This window comes from Dendrobium catenatum, unplaced genomic scaffold, assembly GCF_001605985.2.
Source record: "Dendrobium catenatum unplaced genomic scaffold, ASM160598v2 fragScaff_scaffold_637, whole genome shotgun sequence".
Classification (NCBI taxonomy): Eukaryota; Viridiplantae; Streptophyta; class Magnoliopsida; order Asparagales; family Orchidaceae; genus Dendrobium; species Dendrobium catenatum.
Genome location: NW_021319099.1, coordinates 2,378,116 through 2,390,573, shown reverse-complemented (window position 1 = coordinate 2,390,573; position 12,458 = coordinate 2,378,116). Strand labels below are relative to the sequence as shown.

The window sequence follows — 12,458 nt, the reverse complement described above, 5'->3', positions numbered from 1 at the left end:
GTCAAGCTAACTCGTTCGACTTTTCAACTTGGGTCCAAATTGTTAAAATTAATTGGGGTCCAATCCTTGATTAAGATATCATTCAAATCACATTTAGATATTCTTTATAGGAGGTCATAAATAAAAAATTGAAAGTTCTCTAAATACTTAGCTCGTCCCTCAGTTGTATTATTTCTTGGCTAACAAAACTTTTTAATATTAATTTAAAGATTAAATGTGTTAATTCATATTTTTAAGAATAAAAGTGATGCACAAGATTGTGTGAATTATAGAGGAATTAAGTTAATGTGTAATACTTTAAAGTTATGAGAGAGAGAGAGAGTTATGGAGCATAGGTTACGATATGATACTAATGTTTCTCAAAATCAATTTGGATTCATGCCGAATATGTCTACTATGAAAGCTACACATTTATTGAGATGTTTGATAGAGAAATATAGAAAGAATAAGAAGGATCTACTTATGATATTTATTGATTTAGAGAAAGCATAAGATAAAGTTTAAAGAGAAGTGCTATGGAGAGTTCTAGAAAAGAAAGGGGTTAATAATGCTTATATATTCAAGTCATTAACGATATATATGCAACAGTTGTTACTTGTGTTCAAACGCAAGATGGTTTGACCAAGTATTTTCCTATTTCAATTGGATTACATCAAGGATCAACCTTAAGCCCATATCTTTTTCCTTTAGTCATGGATGCTCTCACTAGACATTTACAAGAGGTTGTAACCTGGTGTATGTTTTTTGTTGATGATATTCTTCTTGTTGATAAGACTAGAGAGGCAGTTGAAGGTAAACTTGAATTATGGAGGTCAACGTTAGAATCTAAAATTGAATATATTAAGTGTAATTTTAATAGTAATAGAACTAGTGGGGCGATTGTAACTTTGGGCGATCAAGTTATTAATAATAGTACACGTTTTAGATATCTTGGATCTATTGTTCATAGTGATGGTGAAATAGATGAGGATATTATTACTAGAAATCAAGTTGAATGGTTAAAGTAGAGGAATGCATCGGGCTTGTTGTGTGATAGATAAGTCCTCTCAAACTTAAGGGAAAATTCTATAAGATGATGGTGAGACCCGCAATGCTTTATGGTGCAGAATGTTAGCCATTAAAAGAGAAGCATAATATTAAGTCAAGTGTTATAGGGATGAGGATACTAAGGTAGATGAGTGACTTTACTCTTAGAGACAGGATACGAAATGAATTTATACGTGAAAAGGTTGGAGTAGCTCCAATGAAAGATAAGATTAAAGAGAATAGCCTTAGATGTTTTGGTCACATAAAACGACAGCATTCCGATGACCCGATTAGGAGAGTAGATGTATTATATTTGGCTTATATTAAGAAAGGTAGAGGTAGAACTAAAAAGACTTGGTTAGAAAATATTAGAAATGACCTTTTTGTATTAGATTTAAATGAGAATTTAACTTTTAACAGGACACAAGGTAAAACAAGGATTCACACAACTGACCCTACATAATGGAAAAAAGTTTTGATGTTGTCTATATACCTAGCACATGTCCCTCAATTGTATTATTTCTCTGTGGTAGTAGTCCTGAGGACTTAGTTATTTTCACATCCAAAATCAAGCTTATTAATTCAATTCTCAACTTTGATTTAAATCTTGAATTTAAACAAATTTAGATGATCCCCAAAAACATCTTGCAAATTTAATCCTCAATCATTATTAAAAGCGACCACAATTTATCCTCTGGCATGTGGTTTGACCACTTGAAATATGAATCTTCTAAATTTGCGTCTGATTGTATTTTCTATCTTTTGGATCATTTCTTCAGTAACATTAACTTAGCCTATCCGAATAACCAAAACCAAAGTTCATATGTTCATCCAACTTAGCTATTGATTCATTTGATTGGGTCCAGATTATTAACCTTAAGGTCAATTGATAAGCCATATTGATCTATATGTGATATCACTAAAAGCTTATATCTTCCCTTCGCTCATCAGACGCCAAAACTTAATAATGATTTATTCTCGAATACATATTTGAGAACCTTAGTCCGTCTTATTGGCCAAAATTTAGAATTCAATATTTTTAAAGTGGAGAGATTTCTAGCGTAAGCCCTACTTCATTTAATAAGTTTGAAATCCAAGTCATTCAAATGATCTTGTCTTGATCCACCACCTGAGTTAAAGAGATCATGTGGAACTATGGAAACGGAAAATGTACAAAATATATTGGTTTTTATCTACACCACATTAGTAAATTGAAGAAAATTTCTACATACTATGCTTAAACATTTCTTTCTAATATGATGAAGATCGATCTTCCCATTGCATCCTTGGGATTTAGTCCAAATTGTCAAATGTTACTGCTTAATAAGGCTCCCAGATAAAAGGTACAAGATTCCACGATGATTTATCCTGTACCCTGTATATTGTTCACTTTGTAATATGAGCTGCCTTCTGGAGTGGACATCAAGCGTATCCTTCTAAGAAAGGAGTCAATTCTCAAAATATTTAATAGTGGTTTGTCCTTCTAAGGATGTAACTAAACTCTTTCCAAATAGTTAGGCTCATCCTTCCAATGAGGGAGTCAATTCTTAACATAATTTATAGTCTTTGTCCTTTTAAGGAGGGAATGAGACTCGTTCTTCGAAGAAGGCAGTTTGTTCTGGTAAAAAATTATAACGGTTTGTCCTTACAAAGAGGGAACCAAACTCATCCTTCTGAGGATGGAATCAAAATCGTCATTCCAAGGGGGAATCAATTATATTAAAATTTTTTATGATGGTTTGTCCTTCAGAGGGAACTAGACGTATCCTTTCTGAGGAGTAGTCAGGCTCATCCCTCCAAGAGGTAATCAATCATGCAAGGAACGATAATTGATCATGCAATGAATTGCCAATCATGCTGCATTTGCAGAAGCCTGTGCAGCTTGCATACAATTGTGTCATTCAAATCTAAACAAATGCACTAAAATCTCTGCAAATGCTGATGAGAGATGCAATAACCCCTCTGCAAATATATCAGAAGAAGTTGTATTAACTGGACGCATATACAAGCAGTTATCCAACAATTACACTCTTCCCTCGCAAGCTCGCAAGCAGAAGGGATAGAGGGGCATTGAGTGGAAACTCACTAGCCAATATGCATGAGAAAGTTGGCGATAAATGTAACTCAGCCGACATCTAACATCAAACTATATATGAATGCACTGACTTGAATGTAAGCAATGACAAACATATCATCAACAAACAAGGACTAATGAATGCATACAATAGTACTCCTACAAACACCTACAAGGCTACAAGCAGTTGTGATAGATGCACTGTAAGTATGGTGGATCCCCTATGAACATAGATGCGCATGCAATGTGATAATTGACAAGCAAGAACAAAAGAGCTGCAATGAATGCGAGCACCTGCAGACAATGACAATTGGTATGCAAGGAGAGTGGTAATTTTCTCACAAAAATGCACAATGCAATATGCAATGAATATGACAAAGCCCCTATAGATCCTGATAAGGGGTTGCAACAAATAAAATGGCTTGCACACAAAAAATGTCATTTCACTGCAAATGAATACATCAACATACCTACAATGATACAGATGCTGCAAGTATTGTAAACCTCCTATAAACATAGATGTGTGCCCGTTCTACCGGAGCTGAATGCTTTGCTGATCAAGTACAACTAAGTTTTCTAATTGACAAATTCAGAAACTTTGATAGTGACAGTTGGGATAAAGATTCGGTGTAAGAAGAAATCCCGCCGACGTATTATCAAGGGAAGGCCCTAATAGTGGCACTAAACATGCGAAGTTGATTGATTCTATGAATGATTCTGTAGAATCAAAGAATGAGCAGTTGAAGAAAAAAAATCTCATTTTATCATCCCTCCAGAAATATTGAGGTTTCTGGAAAAAGAGTCGTACTATTTGAATAAAGCGACAAATGACCTATAGCGTTACGTCACGCCACTGGATCTACAACACTCGTATAACCAGATAGAAGGCGTCCACAAGATGCTACGCCATGCCACTGGATCTACAACACTCGTAAAGGCAGACAAAAGACGTCCACAAGCTGCAACACCGTGCCAGTAGATCTGCAATACTCATGCAAGCAGACAAAAAGACAACTACAAGCTTCCAACATAATGCTGCTCACACTAAAATGAATTACTTGCATGGCTGATCGATGTCAAATATTTAAAATGCCTTCTCGCACGCATTGCAACATGTAGAGCTTATCAAGTGAACATGCAAGCTCTCGTGCAATGCGTATACACATATGCATATATGATATACATATTCGTTGTATATGTATGACAATCGCATAACTGCATTATACAGATTGCATGTAAAAGCATATACTCGCAAGGGCCGCAGTGAACGTGTTATGAGTACACATGTGACGACTATGGATGTTGTGCGGCTTAAATCATAAATTTAAGTTCGAGCTCGATCCTTATGTGAGTAGATAGAAGTCGTCACACCTTGAACTATCAAATAACCATACGGTCACGACATCGATCGAAATATTTGTTTAATATGTTCATATTAGGCCTTCAAGGCCTATTACAGAGCAAATTTATTGACAAAGGCACAAAGTCTACTACAAACCTAATCCACTGTCAGCAATTAGATATAGTCGACAATGTTCAACAGATAATTATAAAAATGCCCCCTAAATACCCAAATGGGCCCCGACGAACGTGTTATGAGTGCACACGTGACGTCTGAGGATGCTACGCAGGTCAAATGATAAATTTAAGTTTGAGTTTGATCCTTCTATGCGAGTAGAAAGAAGTCCACACAGTTCTAACTATCAAATAAATATATAGTCACAGCATCGACCAATATATTTGTTTTAATACGTTTATATTGGGCCTTCAAAGTCTATAACTAAGAAAATTCACTAATAAAAGCATAAAGCCAATAACGGACTCGATTCTCTGTCGGCTAGTAGACAAAGTCGGCAAGGCTCAACCAGTAAAATGAAGTTGTCTATAAAAACCCTGATCATGGCCGTATTGAATGTTTGTCTTAGCCGAAGGAGATCCTATACTTTCAGATGCCCCCAAATTTTTACAAAATACATACATTTTCAAATGACAATGATGTTACCCTGATGATGGCCGTGTTGACAGAAAATATCAATCGGAGGGGTCCTCAAACACTTCAAAATGCCTCCCAAATGCACATAAAAATTCAAAAAATTCTAGAAATCACCCCAAAATCTAAAATGTTTAAAATTGAAATAAATCACAAAAACACTTAAATAAAATCAAACCATCTACTGCAACAGCTTGCCAAGACGGACAATTTTGAAAAATTACTTTAACTCATAAAGAGCTAATGTCCGGCCGAGAATATCACTAGGACTCATTCTCAATCTGTCTATTGTCAGTGAGTGCCAGTAAGGACATGACATTGGACATCTAATCGATGGTTTGGCTAGATGGCTCCAAAAATAACTTAAGGTTTGGCTAGATGGCTCCGCGTGGTTAACGATTATGACCTCGACTCTCTAACCTAATGGCTTGGTCAAACGACTCCACTGTATTATGGTTACGGTCACAGCCCCTACGCTCTGCAATAGCTTCAAATCCTTGGGATAATGATATAATCGATAGGGCACAAAGCTCTATGTTAGCTAAGGTGGATTCAAATTTATTCCCTTAGATAAATACTCACCCCAAGTTTACAAGGTTCCCTTGAACGATGCAACCTATAGCTGCCGACAAGGATTCTTCTGTCAGGTTGGGCGACTAACTCCTCTAACTAAGTAGACCATGGACCATGATGACCCAGGACAGTTCCTTAATCGAGTCTATCATCATTCCCCCACCATCCGCTTTAAGTGCAAGGTGGTAAATTTCTAGTTTTAAATATAAAAAATTTAAATGCCCAAATCATGTTGCTACTATACAACATATACAATGTATTATCAACGTATATGTTTGATGACTAGCCTTAATTGAAAGTTCTCTCTCACTATTGGGAGGGGTACTTAACTATAGGGATTTGTGCTATAGAAAATCAGAAGTTAGATCCAAAGTCATCGTAACATGAGGGCAAAATCTCTGGGTAGTGTCTTATTTCAAACCTAATCCGCCTTCTGAAAATTTGCCTCGGAACTTGTTAAAACTTTCATCGACGACCCGAAAACGAAAAGAAAGGGGTCCGCAGAGAGGCCGAGGCTTGAATTTTTGGATCCCACATACAACTGGAGTGGTTAACCCTTGATTTTCTTAAATTCGCTCATCCAAAGAAAAATATAAATATAACAAAAAATGAGAAGAAATAGCTCCATGATAAGGTAAAACTCGATCATTTGAATAATCTAATCTTGCAACATTGTGAGGTACTCATCTTTCTCCTTATCTCTATGAAGGATCAAGGATAGATCTAGAGCTTAAAGAAAAAAAAAAGGGATAGATCTAGAGCTTAAAAAAGAAGGATAGATACTAGTGGTAATAGGAAACATTCTCTTTCTAAGGATGAAGAACATATAAAAGAACTGACCTTGAATCATCATCTTTGCTTTTATCAGATGAATATGACTAGTTACAGATTAGTAACAAAAAATTTTAAATTCCGTTCATGAAGTTATTTACCAATGATTCCCCACTGGTACTCAACTATTGTTTGATTCAAACAATGAGAAATTTCATTCAATGGGATAAGCATGGGGAAAAACTAATCACATGGCGTGACAAATGCTTAAACATTACTATATGCTAGTCCTAATAAGAAACATTCTCTCTAAGGATGAAGAACAGATAATTAGAACTGACCTAGAATCATTATCTTTGCTTTTACCAGATGAATATGACTAGTGTTATAGATTAGTAACAAAAATTTAAAAATTCTGTTTATGAAGTATTTATCAATGATACCCCACTGGCACTCAACTATTGCTTGATTAATACAATGAGGAATTTCAGTTACTGGGATAAGCAGAAGAAAAAAACTAATCAGAAAGACCAAGTTGACACCCTCCAATGAGACTGCAAAATTAACAGTTAAAATCATAAACTACCAAAATTGGCATCAATAAGAATAATAACCAGCCAGTGAAAAGAAGGTTTTCTTGGGAATACACTGGATAAGCAATAAAATGCAATAAAAGTACCTTTCAAGCTAGTGCTGGTTTGAAAGCCAACGTAAGCGTCTCTCAAGTTCTTATCACCTGAACCAACAATTTCTAAGAACTTTGTGGCGTGATTTCTCACATCCAAATAACTGCTGCAATCTCTCTCATTATTCCACCAAAACTAAAGTCAAAGATAGATCATAAAGTGATGGTCTCGATGAAATCTCAATGGTGCACAAGAGCTCTAAAGGACAGTCTTCACAAATAAACAAGAATCTTCCAACTTTAGCTCAATCTGCAGTGAGGAGATGCCCACTGAGATAGCTTCGGATAGATGTCACTTAAGCTTACAGCTTCAAGGTTAAAACCACTCAACTCTCTGATCGATGACAGAATGCATTCCTTCCTAGCTTGCTGACCAACAATGGGAGGAGCTTACGGATAATGTACGCATCTCCTCTGAATATAGGAGATGATAGGGAATTCCAGCTGGAGTCTAAGTGCCAACTCTAACATGAATCACAGGATCTCTGCTCTACATTCAACATTGCCTTGGAGCTGTAATATCATCTTGAGCTCGGGAGATTTGACTCTGAGGTGATCAGTCTACCACAAAATTTGAGAACCAGCTTTGAAAGGTGACCACCATCCTCACGCAGATTACCATGGTTTTATTTAAAGTGTACGAGGTTTGTTGGAATGGAAATTTAGCAACTGATGGAACCATTTAGATGGCATAAACTACCCAGGCATGTATGCCATTAAACACAGAAAATGCGTAATGGGACAAGCAATCATAAGAGTAATTACTAAATAAAGATTACGAGTCATGTTTTTTGCAAGAACATGTTAAATACTAGTCCTGAGAAGAGCCGGGCCATGAAGTATACAAGCAAAGAAGTATTCTCCATAATACTTCATGGAACACCAATAGATTCACCAAAATACTGGATGCAAACACCAATACCATACAGCATTACAGTTCAATGCAAGCTATAAGAATTCTTTCTACGTATATTAAGAGATGTTATGCGATAAAGAAACATCCCATTCTCCAAACAGATTGAACGTAATACAATTTTGGGATTGATTACTAACTTTGCTGGAAACCCAAGAAAACAATAATACAAACTTAACATGGTTGCAGCCAACAAAGCTGAAGATGAACAAAGCACCTCAGAAAATAAAATGTAAACCACAAAAGGCAAACCTTAGGCAGAAATCTGAGGTCTTTGCTCGATAGAACTTACAAAATTCAGAACTTCTCAGACCCTTAAAGAATACTCGAGATTGTTTACTGAGCTCATAGAATAACACAGGTGCAGGCTGGATAGCCATTCATCTCATCATCAAATTCTCCTGATTCACTGTATTATAAATGACATTTTAGTGAAATGTTATAACTAATTTTACTTCCAATATGCAAAGAACTCATCTAGTAAACCAACAAGAATAATTAAACGCTCCAATAGGAAGCACAAGAAGACTGTTTATTGATGAATAAATGCCAATGTAAATGCAGCCCACTTTGTGGGCATGCGCTGGGGAAAACTTTTCCTGGCTCAAAATACATGCATGTTTTAGAGAACAACAACATTGGAAAATTGGCTTTCAAAACCACTACAATTCTCCACACATCAGAGAGCAATGATGGTCAGGTATAACAAGAAACCAATTTCGGAGCATAAAAACTTTTTTTTTCTGGTTTTCATTAGAGTTTGGAAGAGTTTTCTCGCTGTTTTTTCAAAATTGACAGGATTTATTTGAAATCTTCGAGTGTTTCCTAACAAATTCATACATACAAAAATAAATTCTAATTTAAATTACCAACCTTCGTAGCTTCGGCTCCTCATTGTCTTTTGTACTCCTTCACCTACTTCTCAAATGCTCTCGAATTATGACTTTGTTTTTTCTGAACCAGTTGGTCTATTTATAATAAGGGGGAGAGGTAAGAATTTATAATTTTAGATTAATTAAAATAGTTAAAGTAACGATATTACACCATTATTGAATCAATTATAGCAGTATATAGGCAATAATAGATGACACCTGTCTGTTATTTTATTAACTTTATATTTAAAGTTGCTAGCCATTACCTCACATAACACTCCATATTCGACAGTATCCCAAAATTTCCATCCGAAATTAAGTAACCACCACTCAATTGCTTGCCCTGAATGCCTGAAACTCTGTGCTAACTGCCGAATTTCCATTTTCCATGTCTAGCTGAATACGTAAAGCATCTTCGTGTAATTTATGTACATTAATTTCATTATTTAATATAAAATGGAACCGTTTCATTTTTTACATTCATTAGATGTGTAAAACATTTTTACGTATTCTAAATGCGAAAAAATTCGTTATTTAATGCAAAACGGAAAATCGTTTCATTTTGCAATCATTAGATGCGTAAAACGGTTTTACATATTCTAAATGCGAAAACATTTTTCCAGATTTGTTCCTTTTCAATTTTTTCCAGTTTCCATTCCTATTACTAATTTAATTTATTACTACGCTCCTTTTAAAAATTTTCCAAAGTTAGTAAGACCACGTGAAGACTTAGATTTCCCCACCTCTAACTCTAAAGATCAAATAGAAATTGAATTCACCCAAAAGCATGCATCCTGATTAGGGGAAAAAGATTACAAGAAAGAAGGTCACGATTTGAATGTCAGACAACTAATTTTGAAAAAAAATACATTGTGAAAAAAATGAACACAATGAGAGTGTCAGACCACTAGAGTTAGAAAATCAAACCATTAAGAGTCATAGACTAAAGCATCTAAAGCAAACATATTGGTAACTACCAAACTATGGATAACCAAGGATGTATGGGGCTCCTCTTTCATTTGATACATACTTTTTGAAGTATAAGTTTAGGCTATTTTAATTGAAAAAGTCTTACTTAGAATATTTAATTCTAAAAAGATTAGAGACAATTCTAAAATAAAAAAATATGATATAAATGGATTAAATAAAAAATATGATATTAAGTAGAATATTTTGCTTCTTCATTAAGGCAACCCTTAAGCTATTAATATAAAACTATATTAAAATAGAATTAGCCCCCTTGATATTCCTCACAATAATCACTACCTCACCCTACCATAAAATTCCCAACCCTATTTCTATGTCTCTACAAAAGTTGTTGGCAATTCCATCTATTCGTTTAATTTAATCTTTAGAGGCTAGTCCATATGATAAGAGATGCCAGACCATGGCTGCAAGGTTACGGTGTCTTCTTCAACATTTGATCTCAATTGAAAAACCAAATCTCTTACCTCTTTGGAATTATCTCTGCATTTGTAGGTCTTAAATAGGAGATAAGTAGAGTTCATTGAGAGAGAAAATTCCTAAGAAACTAAAAGGATAAATATTTCCCCGAAAACAAAGTATTCTTCATCAAATCTCTTTAACTCTTTTTAAGGACAATAAATCTTGATTTCTCGAATTAGAAAAAGGATGTCTTGTTTGGAATAAGCCGAGACGCCATTTCCATTTATCATCTAAATGAATTTGGTGATTTGATCACGAATCATCTTAAATATGAATCATATGATTGTAATCAACTTAAAAAACCAAAGCATTTAAAACCTCCCTCATCTTTCCATTTATCAGAAGTCTAAAAATATGGTTTGTGCGAAGCCACTAGTACAAAAAATAGGCCAACTCAGGTTGTTTGAACCACGGTAGATAGCTAGGAACTAAAACTTTATGAATCATGCATCCATTTCCTTCAATATAAATAGAAAGTTAAACCGTGTATGAATCCCAAAACATTAAGGTCAATATATAAGTTTAATTTTATGATATTCATTTATCAAATGCTTCCAACAAACCTCAAGTATTTGGGGTAGGAATTAGAATTAAAGGAATTAATTCTATATTTAAAAAAGAGATTTGGCCAATCCCAACATGATTCACTGAACTGAAAAAAGAAAAGAGATAAAAAAATGTAGATGGCTAAGAATCATACACTGGATCAAACTCCCTGATCTCCACAAGCTCCTCCCCCAGGTCATCCATCCACTTGACGCATTCTCGGACGATATCTTTTGAAGCCGAAGAGCTCATCTTCTTCATGCTGCTCTTTAGAATAAATTCCCTTTTTCTTCCATCTACGCCATTTTCATCAATCTCGACCTTGCCATCACATAATTTCTCCTCAACAGCAAGAGAACCTGCAGAAGACTTACAAGACGTATGGTGGTCGGAATCCTCGGTTTCCAAACCTAAAGGTTGGTACTGAACCGGAGGAGTTGGCGGGGGTGGCGGTGGTCGAGGTGGTGGCACTGGCTTAGAGAAGCAATATGAAGGGCAGTGGAAAGGAGAGGTGTTCACCCTCATCAAAAAATCCCCAGCATCAAACAAATCGCAATCATTAGCAAAACCCCACCCCCGGCTTAATCTCTGGCCAATTCATCAACCACAGATCCCACTCGTTGCACTAGTTCAGAAAAAAAAACAAACCCTTGTCCTTCAATCTTTCAAAAGGAAAAGGAGAAGAGTTTGTTTCGTCGCAGGAAGGAAAAGCTCAATAGAGTTGCGAACGTGTGATGTAAGAAAAGCGGCAACCTAGAAAAAAAGATCAAAGCTTTACTTCCCTTGCTACCAATCCTGCTTAAAAAAAGACCCAAAAACCTCTTTTTGGAAATTAGGTTTCAGGTATGAATAGACGAGCTTCCAATCAATCGATCTCCACTTCAAAAAGACCAGCGCAAAATCAAACAAGTGGGCAAAACTCACCTAAAAAACGAAAGATGCCTTCTTTAGAAAGAATGGCAAATTATTGCGTCAGGTGACCGAACGCAGAGATGCCTTCGGTCTGCGCTTTACTGTAGCACTACAGTAACCTGCGCTTTACTGTAGCAGTGCTACAGTAAAGCACAGGTTATTGTAGACAGAGAGAGACCGAACGCATCTCTCTGTCAGGTGATCTGATGCAATAATTGAATTTTCTTTTCTTGCTCGAGAACTTCTGAGTTGCGAAAGGCAAGGACATCCTCCTTGGGAATCGAGATCAGCCCATTTCCTCTTGAAAGGGAAACCAAAAGAATCGTGGTGAGCCTTTAATTGTCTGCTGTGTCCTCTCATTTGTCATCTTCTTCGTGGCTGGCATAGGGTTTCACTGGGGCTGGAAAGGCTCTTTAGTCACGGCTCACCTAGTAGTTACCTATCAAGAGTAAATTAAAATAAATTTGTAGTGCTCAGCATTTAGATAACTATTTAAACTACTAATTCAGTTATTTTTAATAATTTATTTATTAAAATCGAGGAAGAGGGAGAAAGGATATGGTCATTATATATTCTGGTTATGATTAGATCAGTCTATGGATCAAATTCAAATGGAAGACTTTGACTTGATTCAAATTCAAATAGTTTTT

The 12,458-nt window shown here is 35.7% G+C and overlaps 1 protein-coding gene across 1 annotated transcript; it reads right to left on the bottom strand.

Moving 5' to 3' along the window:
- Nucleotides 1-7,906: 7,906 nt before the first annotated feature.
- On the bottom strand, nucleotides 7,907-11,843 carry LOC110102599. The gene is made up of 2 exons (XM_020831002.2): nucleotides 11,051-11,843; nucleotides 7,907-8,441 (listed from the first exon to the last, which is right to left on the bottom strand). The coding sequence occupies exons 1-2, from the start codon at nucleotides 11,419-11,421 to the stop codon at nucleotides 8,378-8,380; spliced, it is 435 nt and encodes a 144-aa protein (XP_020686661.1). The 5' UTR covers nucleotides 11,422-11,843; the 3' UTR covers nucleotides 7,907-8,377.
- Nucleotides 11,844-12,458: the final 615 nt, after the last annotated feature.